The sequence below is a fragment of the Diabrotica virgifera genome, chromosome 4 (assembly GCF_917563875.1).
Source record: "Diabrotica virgifera virgifera chromosome 4, PGI_DIABVI_V3a".
Classification (NCBI taxonomy): domain Eukaryota; kingdom Metazoa; phylum Arthropoda; class Insecta; order Coleoptera; family Chrysomelidae; genus Diabrotica; species Diabrotica virgifera.
Window position 1 is genome coordinate 101,812,778 of NC_065446.1, and position 24,970 is coordinate 101,837,747.

Consider the following 24,970-nt stretch of genomic DNA (forward strand, 5'->3'; position numbering starts at 1 on the left):
AGGTATGCGTAATTTTTTGCTCGGATAGCTTTGATGAAAATAATTGTGGATCGCTCTTTAGTTATACCTAAATACATGGTACATTTTTTAGGTAGCTGGTTGGGGTCTTACCGAAGAAGAAAAGCCCTCAGAACGTCTCAGAGTTATTAAAATACCGTACAAAGAAGGTGCTACATGCTCCAGAGAACTACCCGAAAGTTGGGAGGAACAGTATAACTTTTTGGACAAAATTTGTGCTGGACGAGTGGATCAGCAAATTGCTGTATGCCAAGGGGATAGTGGTAGTGGTCTGGTCTTTAAAAATCGAGAAGACAGTAGGTAAAAAAACTATACGACTATCCTGTTTATACTACATGATCTGATAAATAACATCCTTTGAAATGAAAAACATGTTTTTTTCAGGACATTATTTTATTTTCGACTTCAGCCGTTTTTGTGCAATTTCCGTTCTGAAGCGCCCCTTCAATATTTCTACATTATTTCCATAAAAAATCTAACGGAGTCAAATCTGGACACCTTAATGGCCATTCGATAGATCCTCTTCTACCTATCCACCTACCGGGGAAACCGTGATTTAAGTAATTTCGTACCTCAACGTCGTAGTGTGAAGGAGCCCAGTCCTTCTGGAACCACAAATCATTTATATTTGGAAGCTGTGGCATCAAATAATTCTGAAGAAATTTGAAATACCGAGGAGCAGTTAATTTTTTTAATATGCTTATTGTAGGTTACTGGTTTTTCTGCCACTTATAGTAATTCCTCCATCCCATTCGTCTAGCACTTTCTTCCTCAGAATAAATGTTGTATAACAATAGTGACTGTATGCAGCCGTATATAGTACTTTTCTTTGTTTTGAACACATTTGAATATTTTCCGTTTCCTTTCATTTTGACTGAGTTTTTATAATAGTTTTTATAATACATGACATGACTGAGTTTTTATAAATTTCTTATTTAGCTAACTAGGTGGTTAGGTACTCCTACAGTATCCATTATACTCCAGAGGGAATGCTAATTGACTGAATCGAAAGCCTTTTCGTAATCTCCGAAACAAAGCAGCATTGCTATATTTTATTCCATCGTTTTTTCTATTATCTGTCCTTTTCCTTGTTCCTTTTCCTGGATCATACTCTATACAGTCAAACCCGCTTATTGGAGTAGTCTTGGTGCCAAGCAAAAGTATTCCTATATCCGGGATATTCTAATAACCGATCATTGGTGGCTAGTAAAAACGTTTCGGGACATCAAATTTCTATTCCTTAAACCGGGATATTCCTTTAACAGGTATTCTAATAAGTGGGTTCGACTGTATTTAATTCTAATATTTAAGTACTCCAGTAATTGGTTTTTACTTTACAGATACTATATTCAAGGATTAGTAAGCATAGCCCCAAATCTGTATACATCCAAATGTAACTACCAAACAAACGCCCTGTATACTAGCGTCGCATTCTATTACACATGGATAAACAAAGAAATGACGATAAATTATTTAGAAGACTGCTTACTTCCACCACATCCAAGAAATGGAAAATGGTCTGTGGGTGGAGGAGAAAAAAAACCTGGTGATATTGTATTGTCCAACACTATTTTAACGTTCTCCTGCAATAGGGGATATATATTATCTTCAATATCTCCTCATTATGATTGTGCAAACTCTTACAACCCACCCACTTGTCTCAGTAAGTATTTTAGTTTAGAAATATTTATTATAAATTATATAAATATATATTACTATTATTGTATGTTTTATAGACTTTCAGAAGGCTTTTGACCTGGTGAAACATGATAAACTAATAAATATTTTAAGGTCATATAAGGTCATATCGATAAAGACTTCAAGGATTACTTCAAACCTCTACCAAGAACAAAAGGCTAAAATTAGAATAAAAAGCGAAATATCTGGAAAAATCAATATCGAGAAGGGAGTAAGACAGGGATGTATCCTGTCACCATTGCTGTTCAATGTTTACTCTTAGAAGATATTATTTAAGAAAGCTTTGGAAGACACATCGGATGGTATAATTATAAACGGGTAATGTATAAATAACCTGCGATATGCTGATGATACGGCCATTCTGGCAGATAATGCTGAAACACTGCAACGACTAATGAACCGAGTAACGACAGCCTGTAGAGAATTTGGAATGAAATTGAATACAAAGAAAACAAAAATGATAGTCATCAGAAGCACTAAAACAGAAGGGTGAAGGTCATCGACACCTGATATGAAAAACATTGTAACTCACTTTTGCTTAGTTTACAGGAGAGCGATTTAAAGAAATTTCCAAAACATTTTATTTTTTTACTGGGTCAGCTTTTATATTTTTTGTAATGTTCTTAATCCATATTTTATAACTTTTTCTCAGCTTTTCACTTTTATATATAACATTGTTGTCAACATTACTGGTCCTGATTTAGGTCGAGTTACAATAGCAAATTTTTTCAGAATTTTTGGTGAAAATCATTGTAAGTGGTTTATACAATGATATTTCAACACAGTATGTTTCTTTGGTTAGGTGCATATAAATTGTAACCAATCAGTAAATATCCAAATAAAGAGATTATAATTAATTTATTTTACTGGTTTTACTTGAAACGTGATTTTTTTGCTCAGACAAGTAGTATTTAAGAATTTACGTCATACATACTAACAAGAAGTAGGTAAATAAAATAATATCTTTTAGATTTATTTATTACAAAATGAACATTTACAATGTTGTTCTGAAACTATTTCCTTGTGGCATTTTTATAATAAACTATTTTTAATGGGAAATTAGCCACAATTTTACCAACAAATTATTTTATTAACGTTTCGAAGCTCAAATCGGGTTTCGTTGTCAAAATTCAAAATACTACTAAAATAAACAAAAATGTTGTTGCTAAGTAAAAAAATTCTTCTAATAATTTATTTAATTTTAATAAAATAAATTTAATGTTAATAAAATCATTTTTTTTTATTTGGTAAAATTGTGGCTTATTTCCCATTAAAAATAGTTTATTTTAGAACATTTACAAATTAAAAAACAGTTTATATTCTATTAAAAAATAAACAAAATTAACCCCATGCAAACTTTTATTCAGAGTCATTATCCGAATATTCCGTTTGTTGAGAGTGGGGAAGATTTAAATAAAAACTGCTTTACCAGAGCACAAAGCAACAAGATCTTTATATTTTGAAGTGGTTATGTGAAGTAACCCATTAAATGCTAAATGAAATAATTGTACTTCCCATAAATCGTGTATATTTTTATTCCTGGATTTGGTAGCCCTTTTGCTCGATTTTGGTTTGCATTCTGTTTATAAACGATAATTGATCAGAAATAAGATCGTACTGAAAACTAATATAATATGTGGTTGTTCTTTATATATTTTTACGTATTGTATTTTCGAACAGAAAACTTGTCGTTTATCTATATCTAAATCCCAATTCGGTATTTTCTTTAACATTGATTTAAAATCCAAGATGTCATTTTGACTTAGTTCTTTCAAATCGTATGGTTTTCCTGTGACTTTAGCACACCTTATCAGTGTATACCACTAGTGTGGTACATAAACAACTTGGTTCTTTTTTCTTCGCTCAATAAGGGCGTGCATTGAATCACCCTCAGATTGAGAGTGGCCCACCTCAAAAAACGTGTGTGTAATATTAATATTCATGATCTTAGCTGCATAAATATACATTAAAAATATTATCCGATTTCGATTTTGTCCTCCAGAACAATCTGAATAAAATCTAAACTCTAATGCTCCACCAGCAACTTTTCTCTTAATAAAATCAAATAGCGCACTGCTGATTTCATTAGGCCCCTTTTTACCTGTGGTTTCATCCCATGCATAACAATAACCTTCCGCAGATCCAAGATCAAAGATAGTTAAGTTATACACTTTAAACTTCCTTTTATAATAAAACAATGATACATCTGATTGGAGCGTAGTTAATATTTTTTGCAAATCAAAGCAGGCAGTTACAACCGTTTCTGTTTTCTTAGTGGTCTTAGATCTTTATCGCGATTTTTGGTTTCACGTGTAACACATTTATTTGCAATAATATGTAAAGCATATTCTTTTTCTATTTGGCCTTTCTCTGCTTTAGTGTTATGTAGATTGCAAGTAAGACACATATCTTTTTTCGGTGCAAAAAAACCGATATTAAACTCAGTATTGAATATGTTTCTGTACTGACTTTTGGTGGCTGGTTTATCGCATGGGTGATTCTCTAACATCCTTTCATTATATAGTGAATACAATTTGGGAAAAGTTAAAGACTCATCAAAATACATCTTACTTGTTCTTTGCCTTACGTAATGGGATTCTTTTGCTGGAACAGAGTTTATATGCCCACGAATCGAATTTTTAATACTTTCGTCTGCAGCATTTGCCCTGTTCTTGTGGCGACGACGCATATCTCCAGGTATACGGCCTCCGCCTTCATGACTATCAATTTTTTTGAATAGTGTAGTTAACCACATAATATCTGTTATGTTAAAAGTGTCCAAAAATGTTTTCTTACAAACTTGAAGTCAGTGTTCTGTCAACTGCAAATTATATTCATATGTCCAGTGTCTTCTGGACTCTTTTAGCTTTGCAACTTTCCTCTTTTGTCTGATAACATAAATATTCGCTTTGTTGGTCATGATCAGCCATTGCCCAAAAATTATTAAATACATTGAGTCTATAATTTTCTGATAATTTCGATTTACATTTTCTGATACATTTATCATTACATCCAGGTCCCAGTTCTCTAATTTTCGTTTTGCCAGTAAATTCTTGGCCTCAGTTTCTTCAAGACATTCATTTTTCAAACACTAGGATCCCTTTGTCTCTTCCTTCTAAGATTTTTCTTCTTGGGGTATTGTTTTTTCTTAGCAGACGTATCTAATTGTATCTTCGATGCATGTAGAAGTTTGCACTGTCGATGTATCTTGAGCGTGCAATCCACTGTGACCATTGATTATCTGAGTTTCATCAGTAGAAGTTAGTTCAGCAGTGAATGATATAGGTGTTATTATTTTTGTTTGAAATTCTAAACTAGTATTTTTATGTGAGTTTTTACGATTTGAGGCATGCTTACTATACTCAGCAGTTAATAATATATAATTTACCTCCTGACTATATTGAGTTACAATGTTGTTCATCGTAATATTCCACTACCTTGCTTTCTTGTATCACAACTTACAATGCAGTTATAAAAACTTACTCAATAAATGTTTCGAGAAAAACATTGTATCCCATGTTACAATGTTTTAGTAAAAAAGTTTCATCAATAATAAAAAATTTTAATATTGTAACATTGGTTACAATGTTTTTTCCACCCAGTGATCAAAAATTTGCACTTACAATGAGGTTATTTTGTTAAATAACTTTATAATTACATAAGATAGGATAAAAGTTCTTAGACCAAATTGAAGGTTATCGTTTATAGATGCTATTTAAGCCATAGTTGAAAAACATTGTAAGTGGAGATACAATGTTTTTCATATCAGGTGTCGCGAATGTCGAAGGAACAGATTTGGAAAGAGTAACAAGAATAACGTACTTTAAAAGTAATTTTGATGAAACTTGGAACCACTCACTAGAAATAAGAACACGTCTGGAAGAGGCACATACAGTGTTTTACAAAACCCAAAAAGTTCTATGCAACCGCTATGCCAGCTGGGTATGAACTAGAATACTTAAGTGTTATCTTTGTTCTCACCTTGCTCTTAGGGCTGCTTTATCCATTAGGCAATGCAGGCAGCTGCCTAGGGCGGCACATTATGAGAGGGCGACACAAATACTGTACAAGAAATATTTGTCTATAAAAATTATGGATCTGGGTACTCCCAAGAAGCAATTTTTCTACGCATTGGTTGTCAGTACAAACAAATGCACTGTATATAACGTTGCCACAGTGGACTTTCAGTTGTTTCGGCCAACGACCCCTAACCCGACTGACATTACGATGTCACAACGTTAAGTAATATCTTTAGTTATATGGGCAACTAAGTTATTACTATTGTGACAACTATACATATCACAGTTAAGTTTTTTCAACAATCGCAACTACTTAAAAACGTTATAATGCTAAACTAATTTACGCCCATGGGTTTTCTGGCCGACCAGGTAGTTGTCTCTCACGACCCCAGGGCCTTTACGTATAGTTCTATGGATGTGTGACACGTTTACGGCAACTTCAGGAGCAAAAAAAGAATTTACTTTATAATCGTACTTTTTTCTTATTATTTTATATTTTATTTTGCTGGAAATTTTCGATTTATTTAACAACCTGTTTATTTGTTTTTTATTAGCTGGTTTCTCCATTGTCCATTGTTTTATCAGTAGATTTGATAAGCTTAAATCTTTGTATCAGCTTTGCTAGACAGGGCTGCCAGGCCAGTTCTTACTCTTTCAGTACTATATCCGTTGCAAGATAATTTGGCTGAAACTCCGACAAAATATGTACTTTTTGTACATATTTTGTCTGAATTCCATCCGAATTATCTTGCAGCGGATAGTAGTTTTGCTTTCAAAAAATCAATAGAAATCAGTAGATTCTTTTTAGGCCCTGTAAATACAGTAAAATCTGTGTTAACGGCTACCTGTCAAAATCGCCCGGTTTCATAATCAACTTAAAGTAAACATTAAGTAAAGTTCACTTTAAAGTTGACATTTACCCATATATGAATTGTGATAAAGGTAGGTACCAACTTACTTAAAATTTAAAATCCTTAACTGATTATGAAACCGAGCGTTACAATCATTTTGAAAATTCTCCAAACCAATTATATGAAGATTTCCTTATTTAGATCTGGCATTTACCAGTTTCATTTCTCTGTCCATCTATTATCATCATCTACGTCCTGAATCTTATTTTCGGTAATGACATTGGGAAATTGTAACAAAATGTCTGAAAATTAATTTAGAAATGGGGTGAATACTATTAAAAAGCAAATTTTATTTTAGTGATAACAAAATATGGAAATATACCAAACATCTAAAAAAAAACATTGCCTACTAGAATTTTTTTAATAATATCAAAAATATACCAAAACAATAGATATCTACTAAATGTGGCAACGTTGTTAAGGAGAATGATGCACTTCATTGCACTGGTCACATGACCTCTGTCACCCAATAAGAGGGTGCGTTCTAAAGTGGTTGGGATAGTCGGTCCAGGCCGTGTTTGGTCGGCGATTGGACTTCTCGGTTGTCTCATCCGTCTATGGTTGGTAATAAGGTATATTTTAAGTAATATTGGTAATGTTGTTTAATGCACCATTTTGGTTTTTTTGGGATGTAAAAAAAATAAAAAACAAAATATAAAAAATGCAGGCATTTTCTAATACCTTTAAAAGCACCATCAATATATTAAATTTATACAAAACATCTTTAACATAAATTCTGGCTTTTATATTAAAATTAGATTTTTTAAATATACATATTTTTTGTTAAAAAGGTGATAAAAAATGAGCGCGTGTGTTTTTTAAAGGTGGAATATCCATATTTGACGGTAATCTGAGATGGGTTTATAAATTTCACATCAGGTACTTTTGTTTAAGTCCTTATTTATGTATTTATATAAATTTAAATACCTGATATGCTGTCAAAATAGTTTACTTTTTATATAGGTAAAAAAACACAACCAGCCCGACTCTTTGAGCAACCATTGCACGCAGTCACTTTTTATAGTCGCTTCATTTGTCTTATGCAACGCTTAAGGTTGCCTAGGCAACGTCAAGACAACTCAAAAATCGTCCACCAAATTAGTGCAGAATTGGGTCGTCTTCTAGGCAATAACAACGTTGTAACTAAACGTTGCCACGCGGTAGACAACGTTATCGCGTCGACAAATTGCTACTTGGGCTGTCATTAAAGAGTATGAAGCTCTTTCAAATTACTTTACCGCAAGGACGTCAAAAAATTGTGCCCAAATAAAACATATAAAGAAATAAGAAAGAGAAAAAGAAAAATTCAATTTGACGAGGGGGCCGATGATGAACTAAACTTTTCAGCTAGTGATGAGAAGAAAATCCACACATTCTATATTATAATCGACACTCTGATAAGAGACCTGAATAGACGTCTGGAATCTTATCGACTTATTTATCAACGTTTTCGTGTTATTAACAGATTTGCCAAAATTAAGCAATGAAGAAATTATTAAAGAAGATGAAAATTCGGTACACAATAAAGACAACCAAGATACATCATTCGTGCATGAATGCATTCGAAATGCATTTGGATACCACAATAAAATCACCAATTGACATATATCTTATGTAATATTTAAAGAGAGTTAGTGCAGTAACTGAAGGTGGATATGAGCTATTACCTCCGATTTCGTTGAACCTCCATCGATTTGCATGAAAATTGGTGAATAGTTAGAGGATATCTCAAGGAACAAAGGTGACATGGTGTCAACTTGCGCTTTTACCCTGGGGGTTAATGCCACCCCTTCTCGGGAGTGAAAATTATTTTATTAAAAATATCCCCAGAATTCGATAGAGGGGCAAATTCTAAGCAAAATTTGTTACATAAAGTTATTAAAATAAATCAAAACTTTTTGAGTTATTAAAGATCAAAGATTTTAATTTTTGTGAGAAAAATGCATGTTTTTAACCGATTTTTCATAAATAACTCAAAAACTATAAGATTTTACAAAAAGGTTATTATTACTACCAAAATAAAATCTCATAAAAAATGAAGTAAACTCCTTACTGAAAAGACCTTTTAATGTTAACTAAAAGTGAGTTATATGTAATTGAATATATATTTTTTCGCCGAGTACCCAAATCTAAGTATTCAAGCTTAAATAACGGGAAAATTATGCATTTTATAACATAACCTTATTAAACGTTATTTTGTTAAACTACTTAGAAATATCTATCAAATGAGCACCCGAACAAGTTGATAGCATTAAAATGTATGCACCAAATATTTTTCAAAATTTATCTTTTAAGACTTTTCCAAAAAAGTTGGACCTATAGTTTTATATAGTTTTATATAAAAAACCCTATAGTTTTATATAGTTATATAAAGTTAAAATATTTGATACAGAGAAAACTAAAATTTGGTTATACATATATTATCACTTTCTACGCATATTGAGTATTTTTGGAGTTATTATCAAAAGAAAATAAAAATTACGATAATTTTAAAGATTCTGATTTTTTTAAATTATATCTTTTTTTTTAATATGTATTCTAAACCAGTCAAAATGGTTGAAATCATTATTTATGCTAATATAAAGAAATTCTTCTAAGGATTACTATAAATTTTAATTTTTGTGGAAATGGCGTATGTTTTATTTTTCACTTTTTCTTAAAAATTCTAAAGGGTTCTCTTATTTTCATCATAACTTGCTTAATTGTGATCATATTGACTTCTACTGAAGCTCATTTGATAGGTACTCCGAAGTACTTTGACAAGTGTTTAGTATAGGTATATTTAATAAAATGCATCTTTTTCCCGTTATTTAAGCTTGAATACTTAGATTTGAATACTCGAAAAAATATACATTCAATTAACCATAACTCACTTTGAATTAACATTAGTTTAGTTCTTTAAACAAGGAGTGTATTCAGCTTTTTATTATCTTCAATTTTGATAATAATAAGTTTTTTGTAAAAGCTTATAGTTATTAAGTTCTACGTCAAAAGCAGCTTTAAAATATGCATTTTTTACGAAAAAATAAAATCTTTGATCTTTAATAACTTAAAAAGTATTGATTTATATTAATAACTTTATATAACAAATTTTGCTTAGAATTTGTCTCTATATCGATTTGTGGAATTATTAAAAAAAATAATTTTCATCCTCGAGAAGGGGTGGCATTCACCACCACGGTAAAAGCGCAAGTTGGCATCATGTTACCTTTGTACCTTGAGGTATCCTCTAACTACTCACCAATTTTTATGAAAATTGATGGAGGTTCAACGATATCGGAAGTGAAAACCTTCAGTGACTGCACCAAGTGGATTGAAAGATATTTTCCCTAATTTTGACATATTGGTTTGCACATTTCCTTGTGCATCCCAGGTGCCAACGTGTCCGCTGAAAGGTCATTTTCGAAAATGTCAAGAATTAAAAATAATTTTTCATCAAGTATGACGCAAGAATGTGCAATTTGTCGATTTTGTCGAGAAAAAATTTTTTTTTGAAAAGTCTTTTTTGAAAAGATATCTCTGATGTGATCGAACTGGAATGACAATTTTTTCTGTTATAGGTATATACACTATACACATCGTAGTTTAAATCCATTTTTAGTGTTTTTGCAAATTTCTGCAATTTTTTTTTCACAAAAATGGTACATGGTTGGAGGGAGGCTACTAGAAAATTGCCTAGGGCGTCAATTGACCTAAACGCGGCCCTGCTTGCTCTATGGTGTTGAAGCCTCGACAAATACAGAAACAACACAAAAAAGAATCCAAGCATTCGAACTCTGGTGTTACCGTAAAATGCTCAGAATATCCTACATGAGCCATACCAGAAATGAGGAAGTCTTGTGGAGAGACTTATGTTTATAATAAAAGAACGAAAAAAAAAACAATATTTTAGTCACATCGTAAGAAATCAAAAGTATGAACTGCTCCAACTTATAATCGAAGGCAAAATCAAAAGGGGATCAGGAAGAAGACGCAACTCTTGGCATAAAAAACCTACGACAATGGACGAATATTAAATGGACAAAAATGTATAGTCGGTTCGCTAAACTCAGACGCAACCGGCTAGATATTTTAGTCAATATTTTTTTTGTTTTTTGCCAATTTTGCAAAAATTGGCAAAATCACTAACTATTTAGTGATTATTAACTATTTAGTAATTATTTTTTGCCAACTTTACTAAAATTGGCAAAATTACCGACTAAAATATCTAGAAAGTTGCGTCTGAGTTTAGCGAACAGACTATAATGGCCTACGTCCTTAAAGATAAGGCAGTGTATGAAGAAGGAGATTACTATTATTAGAGTAGAATATTATTAGAGTAAAAACCGGCAATAAATGCACCAACGAATTTAAGACCACAAAAGGCTTATTACAGGGATGCTCTCATCTCTGACAATGTTCAAGATATTCCTGGAACAAATATTAAAGTCATGGAAAAGGAAATGTGAAGGGATGGAAATACCAATCCGGGACAACTTCTTGTACATATTAAGTTTTGCAGATGGCCAAGTAGTAACTGCTCAAGATGAAGAAGATATGTCCTATATGCTCCGAAAATTCGAAGAGGAATATACAAAAATGGACTAAAAATAAACCTAGATAAGACCCACTACTTGACAAGAGACCAAGAATCAATGAGAGACTTTGAAATGGACGATGATAGGGAAATTAACGGTACTAAAAAATTCAAATAATTAGGATTCATACTCTCAAAGGATGGAACCACCGAGCAACCAGCAGATTAGCACAGAAAAGAACATGCATTAAACAAATGAACGGGGTACCGAGGGATAGACAGATTAACATAAATACAAAGAAGAGAATATATTATAACACCTTGGTACGTAACGTAATGATCTATGGAACAGACAATTGTGTAATAAACAAACGAAACAGGTCCGAAATCACAGCAACTGAAATTGAGTTCATGAGAAGAAGCTGCAGAGTGATAAGAATAGATCGCATTAGAAATGAGGAGATAAAACGAGGAATGGCAGTAAAACAAGACATACTCAGCTACATCGAAGAAAAACTTATTTGGTATGGACATGTGAGAAGAGCAGATCGTACAAGATGGATATCAAAGATTTCGGATTGGAGCCCAATAGGAAAGAGAAGAAGAGGTAGACCCCGTAGATCATGGAGGGATGAACTGGACGAGGCCATGGAAAGATGAGATCTTAGAGACGGAGAATGGCAGAACAAAAAGACAAAAAGACGTTGGCTGAAAGAGGGAACGCGGCGAAAGCTGTAAAAATTCTTATATAGATAGAGAAATATTGATAATTCTTAGTACAATCACCGTTAAACAGGCAGGGTTTATAGCGAGAAAATCAAGTTTAAATAACATCTGCATAGTTGAACAAATAATAGCAAAAAATAATGGCCAAAAATAGATCCATCCATCTGGCGTTTGTGGATCTTAAGAAGGCCTATGACTGGGTACCTACAACCAAGCTATGGGAAACGATGGAAGACATCGCAGTTCCACGAATATTCATAAAAGCAGTAAAAACACTCTACAATAAATAAAAAAGTAGCTTTCAAAACGGGCAATAGAATATATGTACAGTCCATTTAAGACGACAAAGGAAGGGACTACTACACGGCTGCTGCTCATCTCATATCCTGTTCAAAATATGCCTGTAAAAAACCCAGAATACCAATATATCCTAAATTTTGCTGACGACCAAATAGTGATCGCACAAGGCGAAGGTGACCTCAGCTTTATAATGAGAAAACTGGAAGAGGAATATTCAAAGGATAGAATGGAAATAAACCTAAAGAAGACTGAATACCTACCTAACAACGGAGGATACAGCGATAAAACAGCTGGAAATATAAGGATGTATACAAATTAACGGAACACACAAGTGCCAGTATTTAGGTTTCATAATATTAAACAAAATAACAACACAAGAAGGTATAAACAAATAAACTATATTAAATTTACAATCAAGATGCAGTAGAAATAAACAAACTAAGACACGTTAAATGCTACTAGGGCACTCCCGAATCATAATTTTCAATGTATAAACTTTGGAAATCATGATTTAGGATTATCAATTATCTACAATCTACATTGATTAGGGAGTGCTTCTAGTAGAATTTAACGTGTCTTGGTTTGTTTATTTGGGTATATAAATGTTTGGGATTTACAATGTATATACTATGATTCGGGAGTGCTCCTAGTAGCATTTAACGTATCTTGGCTTGTTTCTTTCTACTGCATCTTGATTGTAAATTTAGTATATAACAAACAAGAGACTCCATAGGAAAATTGAACCCGGTACTGGGGGATAAAAACATCACTATAAAAACAAAAAGAAGAATGTGTGGCGACATGCTTCAATTACTATTTTACTACAAATGCTAATTTTAATTTTAATTTTTAATAACTTTTTCAAAATGAAATATAATGGGCCATTTAAAATTCACATTTCTTTCTATACGAAACCAGATGTTAATGGCCTGTTCAGTCTCAGTTTATGTATTGGAAACAAAATTCCCCATTAAATAGTTACCTTATCAGACCTTATGTCAATAAATCACTTTGTAAATGCATTCGAAGACGGTTCTTAAAACCACATAATGACAAACTGATGTTTGTAAGTCAGTCGATTCACAGCCTCGGGTTGGTTCAGACACCAACAGGCGTCGGTCGGTCATAAAACCCTCGCTGGGCAAAACAACAACAAACCCTTACGAGATATAAGCAAAACACGTTTTTCTACCAAACATAAATAAATATTGTATTGACAGTTGTTTGCGTTTTATTAATATTATTTCATTTAACTGTTTCCGTAACCCACCACGGAACAAATGTATAACACCATGACAAGGGGTATCATGACTTATGGGTGTTGGATGGAATTCCTAAGGAGACGCTGCAGAATCCAGACATGCGCTCCTACAAGCCATCCTACAAGGAAAAATATTTGAAAAGCATCTTCCAAGAAGAAGAAGAACCTTAGAACCTAGTTCATCAGTGCAGCTTTTTCGTGCTGTCGCAAACAAGACAGATTGTCATGATGATCGTCAACGTTTATCACGGATAGGTACCCCAAGAAGAAGAAGGATTAATCCAATATGCGCATTGCTTATATTTATAGGTTTCAGTCTCTAACATACCTTCTATGTTCCATGCCAATAACCATCTAGACGCCCTAGAAAACAAAAGCTTTAATTGCAGCGTGAACAAAGCTAATTCTTCTTTAAGTAGCATCTCCGTGACGGAGGTCGGCAATCATCCTAGCTATTCAGACTTTAGTGATGGCTGCTCTGAAAAGTTCATTTGATGTACATCCGTACCATTCTCTCAGGTTGCGCAGCCACGATATTCTGCGTCTCCCTATGCTTCTCTTTCCTTGAATCTTTCCCTGTATAATCAATTGGAGTTGTATCCCTCTCCACGGTCGTGTACCAGATATTTAGATAAGTTTATTACTAGAGTACCTATATCTTTCAGTCTGTGGATTTCAGTTCATACACAGATATTTCACAAAACCTTACAGAAATTAATTATTAAATAAATTAATTTTAGTACTATGCCCGAAAATGTCATTACCCAGTGGATCACAAATTATCTGCAAAAATGCAAAAAATCAACATATACAATGTGAAGATGTGGCTGATGGTGGCAGCGTAACTTTCACATGTCCAAACGGCTTTGTATCAGACCGAGGAACACCCACCAGTACAAAGTAGGTAACAATATACAGTATTGGAAATCTTTTTCGGAGCATAGGAACTTTCAATGCAACAAGTTAGATTCTTGATTTGCAATTAGTCCAGAAAGGCACTGCGCATCCGCTAGGAAAAATATTCCGATTCGGATTTTTTGCACAATTTTACTCAAAAAGGACCTCTTTTAACAAATTTGCATACTGCCAGGACCAAAAATGGGTCAAAATTTTTTAAACGTTTTTTTTTTGTTTTTTTCCTAAATTTATTTTTCTTTGCATGGAACAAAGTTTTTTTATTTTTTTTTATCATTCCAAACAGAAAAGGTCTTTAGTGACTTTTCTCTAAAGTCGATAGTTTTTGACATATAAATAAACGATAAAAAATTGAAAAATTCGAAATCGGTCATTTTTAACCTTTAAAAACTATGTGAAAAACTTAAAATTTGAATGTTGTCAAGGTAGGTAGATATTCTTTAAATATCCATTGATGAAATCCCGAAGAGTTTTTTGCAATACAGAATTCAAAACTCCTTTGTTTTTTAATTTCTAATCACGCGTGCGCGACATTATTTTCCACCGTTGCATGTGTATACAGTATGGTGCAAATGAAAGGAATAAATTCGTTATTTTGTAAACCGGCGAGTTTAAGCAAAAAACCCGAAACAGGTCGAATTTTGTTTTTAAGTTATGATATTGTGGCATACATGGTACACTAGTGACGTCATCCGTCTGGGCGTGATGACGTAATCGATGATTTTTTAAATGAGAATAGGGGTTGTGTGGTAGCTCATTTGAAAGGTTCTTCAATTCTTTATTCAGTAATGTAAACATTTATATAATTATTTATACAGGGTGTCCAAAAATTTTTTATTAAATTAAATTATTTGACAAAAAAAGAATTAGAAGGACACCCTGTATAAATATATTTATATTACTGAATAGAGAATTGAAGAACCTTTCAAATGAGCTAGCACACAATCCCTATTCTCATTTAAAAAAATCATCGATTACGTCATCACGCCCAGATGGATGACGTCACTAGTATACCATATATATGCCACAATATCAAAACTTAAAAATAAAAATCGACCTGTTTCGGGATTTTTCCTTAAAGTCGCCGGTTTACGAAATAACGAATTTATTCCTTTCATTTGCACCATACTGTCGGTGGAAAATAGTGTCGCGCACGCTTGATTAGCAATTAAAAAACAAAGGAGTTTTGAATATTGTATGGCAAAAAACTCTTCAGGATTTCATCAATCGATGTTTAAAGAATATCTACCTACCTTGGCCACATTCAAATTTTCAGTTTTTCACATAGTTTTTGAGGGTTAAAAATGACTAATTTCGCAATTTTTCAATTTTTAATCGCTTATATGTCAAAAACTATCAACTTTAGAGAAATATCGCTAAAGGCCTTTTCTGTTTGGAATGATCCAAAAAATCTAAAAAAAACTTGGCTCCATGCAAAAAAATTATTTTTAGGAAAAAAACAAAAAAAAACGTTTAAAAAATTTTTGACTTATAGTCCTGTCGCCAGGGGGGGTACAACGGCCTCCTTAATTCAGATGGACTTACCCAAGTTTTTTTTATATATTTTGACCCGCAGAATACGAATTTTTTGGGTAACAGTTGATCCGGATGTCGTTAAGATTGTTATAGACAAAGAACTTGAGGAATTACATAACAGCGATTTCTCGCAAAACAAAACATCTTTTTGCATTTTTTGGGTCATTTTAAGCAAAAAAATATTCCTACAAGTTTTTTCGTAGAATGCATAGTTTTCGAGATAACCGCGGTTGAACTTTCAAAAAATCGAAAAATTGTAATTTTTGATCCCTAATAACTTTTGATTAAAAAATAAAGTAACAATTCTGCTTACCGCATTTGAAAGTTTAAGTCAAATTATATCGGTTTTGATTATTTGCATTGCTAAAAATTTATTATTTTATTGTTAAACAAAGCTATAAACACCTAGTATGTGAGTGATGTTTTCTATGATTTCTCATTTAAAATCGAACGAGTAGGTAGAGCAGCTACAAGTGCAAGCGAGGCAATTTCTACGTAGCATGCGTTAAGACGTATGTATTAGGCACGGGAAACACCATGTGTTTATAGATTAGTTTAACAATAAAAAAATTAATTTTTAGCAATGCAAATAATCAAAACCGATATAATTTGACTTAAACTTTCAAATGCGGTAAGCAGAATTGCTACTTTATTTTTTAATCAAAAGTTATTCGGGTTCATAAATTGCAATTTTTCGATTTTTTGAAAGTTCAACCGCGGTTATCTCGAAAACTATGCATTCTACGAAAAAACTTGTAGGAATATTTTTTGCTTAAAATGACCCAAAAAATACAAAAAGATGTTTTGTTTTGCGAGAAATCGCTGTTATGTAATTCCTCAAGTTCTTTGTCTATAACAATCTTATCAACATCCGGATCAACTGTTACCCAAAAAATTCGTATTCTACGGGTCAAAATATATAAAAAAACTTGGGTAAGTCCATCTGAATTAAGGAGGCCGTTGTACCCCCCCTGGCGACAGGACTATTACTTTTGGTCCTGGCAACATGCAAATTTTTGAGTAAGATTGTGCAAAAAATCCGAATCGGAATATTTTTCCTAGCGGATGCGCAGTGGCTTTCTGGACTAAATTAACCAGTATAAATTTCAAGACAACGTCGCGATGTTTCATAATATTTAATCCCTTTTTTCGACTGCACTGAACTGAGGTGCCCCATCGGATTGCATTGTTTGTGTGATAGCCAGCTGTAAAGGGATTACAGTCGAGCAAATGAATTAACTTTAAAACATCGCGACGTTATATTGAAATTTACACTGGTTAATTGCAAATCAGAGATCTCATTTCGGTGCAGTCGAATAAATGAATTAACTATGAAACATCGCAACGTTCTCTTTAAGTTTACACTGGTTAATTGCAAATCAATAATTTAACTTGTTGCATTGTAAGTTCCTATGTTCCGAAAAAGGATTTACAATACTGTGTAGTACATCTTTGCGTTCTTAGCCAGCGCCTGTATATATTTCCTTTGTTTTCTTTTTGCTTACGTCACTTTTTTACTTTACAGGTACTGTCGAAATGGAGCATTTAGCAATACCGCACCTTCCTGTATACTAAAGGCATTGTACAAGCCAACGCCAGAGAAACACAAAAAACCGTCTAGCAGTGGTAGTACCGAACCATATTCTCTTATACCATCAAAACCAATAACCAGGCCTACCAAACCTAGCGTATCGATTACAGTACCAGAACAAGGTGTCGAAATAGGTACCGATGGATTAAAAGTGATTTGCACGTACGCCAGTTGGATGGCCTATCAAGAGGTCTACCCAGAAAATTTTGAGTCAAGATTGTGTACTCATTTGGTCTACCAATTTATTGGTCTTCGTGAAAATGGAGAGTTGAGAATAGGAGACGAGTGGCTAGATCTCTATTTTCAGGAACAAGGTAAATTGTAATATTTTTATTCTTCTTCGTCTTGTTATTTATAAGCAATTCAGCTTGTTCATTGGCGGATTGATACTTCTATGAAAGGTTGTCGCTCCACTTTTTGCACAGTCAGGAGATACTTCTTCTTCCGATTGGTGATTTTGATATTTTGACCCAACGTGTCTCCCCCATTCTGCTTATGTGGTTATTCCATTCTTTTTTTCTATTTAATGCCCATTCGTTTGTACACTGCATGTTACATTGTCTTCTAATTTCTTCACTCCTCTTTTCGATCTCTCAAAGTATTTCCTGTAATACTTCTCAGCACTCTCATATCTGCCGTTTCCATAGTAGTCTTTGTGTTGTCACTGTATCGGGTCTTGTTTCTGTTATTATTGGTCTTATACTGGCTTTATAAATTCTTGACTCAGTGTTAAATAATATGTATGTCGGTTTCGCCATATAGTGTTTTTTTTTATTTGTTTTTAAATACAACCTGTTACCTCACAAAAAAAGTAACACTAAGCATTTTTGTTGAACGAACAAATGTGAGAGGAGTTTTAGTCCAATGACTATCAACTCCTAGTAGGTTTGTTACTAATAAATACACTTATAAAGTCACTTATTTTCACTTAAAACCTTAAAACACTTTAAGACACTTATGTTCTAAATGGCAAGTCAAGAGGAGTTCTAATTTTCAGTCTATTTAGTTGTGTAGAGTTGTCCAATAAATTCACTGCTAATTCATTGGGGTGCTTTTCCAGTCGTTTGAAATATTTGTCACTGCATTTGATGATCATCTGCTTCACTGTCTCGATCTTTAAGTCCCTGTAAATGTCTGCATTTGGAATGAACCACGGTGCATTTGTGATAGCACGAAGAACCTTGGATTGAAACCGCTCCAGTATTGCTAGGTTGCTGTCTGCTGCAGTTCCCCACAGTTCAATCCCGTATGTCCAGATGGGCCGGATGATTGCTTTATACACTAATATTTTGTTTGGTAGAGATAAGGTGGATTTTCAACCGAGTAACCAATAGTGTTTTTTGTATTGTATTCCTAATTGCTTCCTCTTCATCCAGATGTGTGTTCTCCATGTTAGCCCCTTGTCAAGGTGTAATCCGAGATATTTTACAGTATCATTCTTAGGAATATTTTTGTTATGCATTAGAATATTCGGTGTTTCTTTGTGACATTTAGTGAATACTACGTTAACTGATTTTGCTTCGTTGATCTTTATCTTCCATTTCTTAGCCCATATTTCAATTAGATGTATGTTTTGTTGCAAAATGTCAGCTGCCTGTATGGGATCTGGGTTTTTTACCAGAATTGCAGTGTCATCTGCGAATGTTGCGATTGTAGATTCTTCTCCAGTTGGGAAATCAGCTGTAAAGATTTTGTAGAGAATTGGTCCCAAGACGCTGCCTTGCGGGACCCCAGCATTTATGTTGTGAATTTCAGACACACTTTCTTCGTATCTTGTGTAAAATAGCCTTTCTTCGAGATATGATTTTAGTATTGTATATAGCGGCTGAGAGATTTCTTTCTTCAGTTTGAATAACAATCCTGGATGCCCGACCTTGTCAAATGCTTGACTTACATCCTGGAAAATGGCATTGCAATAGCTCTTTCCCTGGAAGGCTGTTTGTATGTTTTCTACCACCCTATGCACTTGTTCAGTTGTGCCGTAGTTTTGGCGAAAACCGAACTGATGATTTGGTATAATATTGTTTGTCTGTATCTCAATAATTAATCTACTTGCAATGATTTTCTCTGCAACTTTGGACATAACTGGTAATAGGCTAATGGGTCGGTAGGATGTAATCTCATGTGGAGGTTTTCCTGGTTTTGGAATCGTTATGATTTCTGCTAACTTCCATTCTGCAGGAAAATAGCCTGTTATTAGTATCGAGTTAATGATCTGTGTTAAACTTACTCTTCCTTTTCTTGGTAGGTTATTTAATATGTTGGCCGTTATCAGATCATGTCCAGGTGACTTCTTTTTATTGAGGTTTTTTATTAGACCTTTTACTTCATTAGGAGTTGCCCATTTTGGTGGTAGATTCATTTGATTAGGACTATAGTATTTTTACTACAAAAACGTTATTACGTAGGTCAAAATTTTTGACGTAAGAGAACTGTCAAAACATTAGAATGTGACTTTTCATTATTGCCATGTTTATTATATATATGGTAATAATGAAAAGTCACATTCTAATGTTTTGACAGTTCTCTTACGTCAAAAATTTTGACCTACGTAATAACGTTTTTGTAGTAAAAATACTATATCTAAATATTCATAGATGTCGTCGTCTTCATTGGCTCTGTTTGTTAGTGGCTGAAATACCTTTTCTAGATGTTTTGTGAAAGCGTCTGCTTTTTCCTGATCTGTCTTTAACCATTTTAAATCTTCTGTTCTGATAGGTGGAATTTGGTTTTGTGACCGCTTTAGCTTATTTGTGGCCTTCCATAATGAGTAATCGCTATCTGAATAAGGTGTCAGATTTTCTAGGTAATATTGGAAATTTGCGTTACTATGTTGTTTTAGTAGTTCTTTTATTTCTCTACACATTATGCTTAATTCTGTTTTTTCTTGAGGTGAACGAGTTTGCTGCCATTTTTTACGACGTTTTCGTTTTTCTAATATTTTTGTTCTTATTATTATTGGGCCATCCTTATGGAACTGTTTTCGTTCAAAATTTTGTTTTGTAAATTCGCATGCAGCTTCCTTTTGTTAGTGTTTCTATTGCTTTTTCTATATCTTGTGGTTGTTTATATAGTGTTATGTCGTAATAGTGTTATTAAGACATCTTGCCAGTCTATTTGCTTTTTGTATTTGATTTCTCACTTCTTTGTCCAGGTCTCCGTAGCTTGACAACGTAATTCCAAGGTATTTTATTTCCATTACTTGTTCAATACTGATAGCATCAGTTTCCATTGTACATGTGATTGTTTCTTTATTGATTACTATTGTTTTAGTTTTCTGACGTGAAATTGTCATATTGAATTCTTTTGCTCTTATGTTAAATCTGTTGACTAATTTCTGCAGACTATCTTCATTTGCTTCTTTGTTTCCCATTATGTATCCTCTTCCTTTGTTGACGCTTTTGATGATTTTATCCATGATTAAATTGAAAACCATCCATCCATCCAATGGCACTACAGCCCAAATCGAGCCTTGGCCTCCTTCAACAAGCTTCTCCAATCATTTCGATTTACCACTGTTCTTTTCCATGAACGCGTTCCCAGGAAGTTCCTGGCATCCTCATCGACTTCGTCTTCCCATCTCTTTTTAGGTCTCCCATCAGGTCTTCTTCCCTGCATTCTTGCATTCAGCAATTTTCTGGGGATTCTATCCTCATGCATGCGGACCACGTGCCCTGCCCACCGTAATCTCTGCAGTTTAGTGTATTGTGCTAGAGTTGGTTCGCTGTATTGCTCGTATATTTCTCTATTATACCTAATTCGCCAGTTGTTATTTTCACTTATTGGGCCCAGTATCCTACGTAATACTTTTCTTTCAAACATATCTAATGCATTGGCAGATTTCTGTGTCACCACCCATGTTTCGCAGCCATAACTTACTATGGGCCTGATTATTGTTTTATATACCCGGAGTTTTGTTTTCCGGTGTACGTCTCGCGATTTGAATATGTGGCCCATCGCGAAATAGGCTTTATTTTCCAGACAAGCCTTCTATTTATTTCCGGTTCTTCTTCATTGCTTGCAACCAGATCCATTCCTAGGTAGGTGAATTTATTCACATGTTCTATATCGTCAATAAAGTGTTGTTGCGCCGGTCTATTTGATCTGGTTTGTATGAGTAGTTTTGTTTTATTTGTATTTATTGCTAGCCCTACTGCTTCTGCACTCTGTTTCAACTCAACGTAGGTTTCTTCCGCTGCATTCATTGTTCTGCTCATTATGTTTATATCATCTGCGTATGCTGCTAATTGGGTAGATTTGTTTGTAAGTATGTTATTTCCGCTCACCGTCAACCGTCTAATTACATATTCAAGAACAAGATTAAAAAGCGTTGGAGCCAGTCCGTCGCCTTCAGTCCTTGCGTTATTGTAAACGCATCAGTGATCTGTCCTTGAATACATACCTGTGCTTCTGTTTCTGTCATTGTCATTTGCACTAGTCGTATTAATTTTGATGGTATGCCAAATTCTTCCAATATATTAGGTAGAATTGTTCTATCTATTGAATGATAGGCTTGTTTAAAATCTACAAAGAGATTGTAAACGTCCATGTCATATTCCCATGCTTTGGCTAGTATTTGTTTAACTGTGCATTAAACTGACTGTGTATTAAATTGAAAAGCATAGAACTGTAATATTATTAAAGTACATCATTAAAGTAGAGAAAAATGATCTTACTTAATCCGAGACCCTAAAAGAGGCCCCTACTCAAGCCTCTACATAGGTGCTCCAATAAGGCGAAGTTGAAGCCGAAATTCGTATAAGTACATAAAAGAGGCCGTGTCTTATACACAAATCTGAATCATCTTTACTTTTATTTTATTTGTATTCACTTTTGTGGGCATAAAAGGAACTAGTTCGCTAATGATTGTCAGCACGGTGAACGACAAGTCGTATATGCAATTATAGATCCCCTTATCGAATAATAGACACTGAGAACACTTAAATATTTTGTGTGATCTCTATTGCTATATGGCTGTTAGACTTGGATATTAAAACAGTATAACGTCAATAAACTGAATTCATTCGAAATGTGGATGTATCGCCGAATGTTAAGAAGAAGCTGGACCAGCAGAACTACGAATGAAGAAGTACTGGAAATAACAAACACACGTCCTTATCTGGTCAATACAATCAAAATTAGAAAGACGTCATATCTAGAACAAATAATGTGCCATAGGGAACTTGAGCAGCTCCAGGTTGTATTAGAAGTCAAAATCGAAGGTAAAAGGATATAGGAAGAAAGAAAAAATCCTGGCTCCGAAACGTCCGAGATTTTACTGTCTCTTTTGACTTACTATTTCCTGTCTTTTTCTGACTTTACCTTCATTAACTTTATCAACAACACCCTTTGTTTTATTGTAGTAGAATATTATTTCGGAGGAGGACGTAAAACGGAGAATAGGAATAGCTCAAAACGCATTCAATATGCTAAGAAAAATGTGGTCTTCACGTCAGATGACAAGTAAAACCAAGATAAGATTATTCAACAGCAACGTGAAGACTGTGTTATTACACGGAGCAGAAACTTGGAAAGTGTCAAGAAAATGTATTGGACAGATGCAAGTGTTTACAAATAAATGCCTAAGGAAGATTCTTAACATTTACTGGCCAAACCGCATATCAAACCAAGAATTATGGACAAGAACTAACCAGGTACCTATATCTAAGAAAATATGCAAAAGGAAATGGAGTTGGATGGGGCACACACTAAGAAGACCTGATACAGATATTGCAAGGCAAGCCCTAGAATACACACCACATGGCAAGAGAAGACCAGGTAGACCCGTAGAAACGTGGAAAAGAAGTGTGGACAAAGAAATTAATGCTATTGGGAAAACCTGGGCAGAAATAAAGATTAGTGCAAAGGATAGGACAGAATGGAGGCAGACAGTTGACGCCCTATGCTCCGCATGGAGTGAAGAGGAATAAGTAAGTAAGTAAGTAATATTATTTCCGGTTTTTGTGGGCATCGTCTTAATTTGATGCATTGTCGAAATCAATGTAACAGTTTTACCTTTTTTGGTAAGTAAAGTTAAGTTATTTGTAAGTCCAAAAATATTTGTTCTATTTATTGAGATGATGAATTTTGGAGGCAGTTATCTCTTGTTTTCCCGGATAGATCAACACTTTCACTTGAAATAATACTGCTCTCCACTTGTGGAAATACCACTACAATCTCCACTGCACATATGCGGTGCAATTGGGGACAGTAGGGGACAAGTTCAACCTTGGCGTCAAAAAGACCGAGGTGCGAGCGTTCTCGGGTTAAATATATATTTTTGTATAATAGCAGTATAATGTGAACAGTCGAGATATACGGGTTCTTGTCAATCTGTACTGGAATCAAAAGGCAAAAGTTAAAATCGAAAATGTCGAAACGGAAACCATAGAAATCAAAAGAGGTGTTAGACAGGGTTGCGTGTTGTCTCCATTGTTATTCAATCTGTAGAGCGAAGCTATTTTTATGGAAGCAACATTAGAGGAAGAACAGGAACGGAAAAATCTTGGAACACCATAAGATTCGCAGACGACACCGCTATTTTTGCAGACAGTCTAGAAGCACTGCAACAATTAGTAAGTAGATTACATCAAGTCAGTATAAAATATGAACTACAAAATAAACGTTAAGAAAACCAAGTTCATGATTATTTCTAAGCAATACACAATATATATGAAGGCTCGACATCGAAAGAAAACAAGAAAGAGTGAATAACTACAAATACCTGGGAACCTGGGTAATAGAAAACAACGACCAAGGTAGAGAAATCAGGACACGCAACGAAATTGGAAGAAAAGCATTTATAACAAGCTGAAAATGCGAGCATTATCATAACGAAAACTTTATTTATTTACGTATTTTAATTCATAATATGGAAAATTGCTATTATGAAAAGTAGTTAAGAATTAATAATTATGTTTTAATGTGGAATTATATCATTCTAATTTAAATGTTATGAACTATAAACGCAGTTCACTCTTGATCGAAATTCGTATTTTTTATATACCTCGTATAAAATTAATAAAATTTTACATATGATAGTTGCATCATAAATCTTAGAACATTAATAGCTTTTTATGAAGAATAACTTTTCTTCGTCAAATTAAAAATAAAAGAGTTATAAATGAAAATGTTGCTGGTACCCATAATTTGAGAAAAATCTTCAAATATTTTTTCCATTAGAAAGATGTAATTGCATATATCAGACCATAATTGTTTATACCAAACAATATTCTTTCATATACTGTCGGTACGCTAAACTCAGACACAACTGGTTAGTGATTTTAGTCAATAATTTTGCCAATTTGGCAAAAAAATAATTACTAATTAGTTAATAATTACTAAATAATTAGTAATTTTGTCAATTTTGGCAAAATTCGCAAAAACAAAAAAATTACCTACTAAAATCACTAGCCATTTGTGTTGAGTTTAGCGAACCGACTATATTTTAATTTCATAGCAAATGGAACAGTCCATTTA

General features: G+C 33.7%; 1 protein-coding gene across 3 annotated transcripts in view; it reads left to right on the forward strand.

The window, feature by feature from the left end:
* Positions 1–24,970, forward strand: part of LOC114338869 (uncharacterized) — a 456,134-nt gene that overhangs the window by 399,334 nt on the left and 31,830 nt on the right. For all 3 annotated transcript variants that reach the window (XM_050649556.1, XM_050649555.1, XM_050649557.1), the window contains exons 8-11: positions 92–318; positions 1,359–1,681; positions 14,190–14,349; positions 17,426–17,805. In XM_050649556.1, the coding sequence (XP_050505513.1) occupies positions 92–318; positions 1,359–1,681; positions 14,190–14,349; positions 17,426–17,805 (1,090 nt within the window). The remainder of the gene's footprint in view (positions 1–91; positions 319–1,358; positions 1,682–14,189; positions 14,350–17,425; positions 17,806–24,970) is intronic.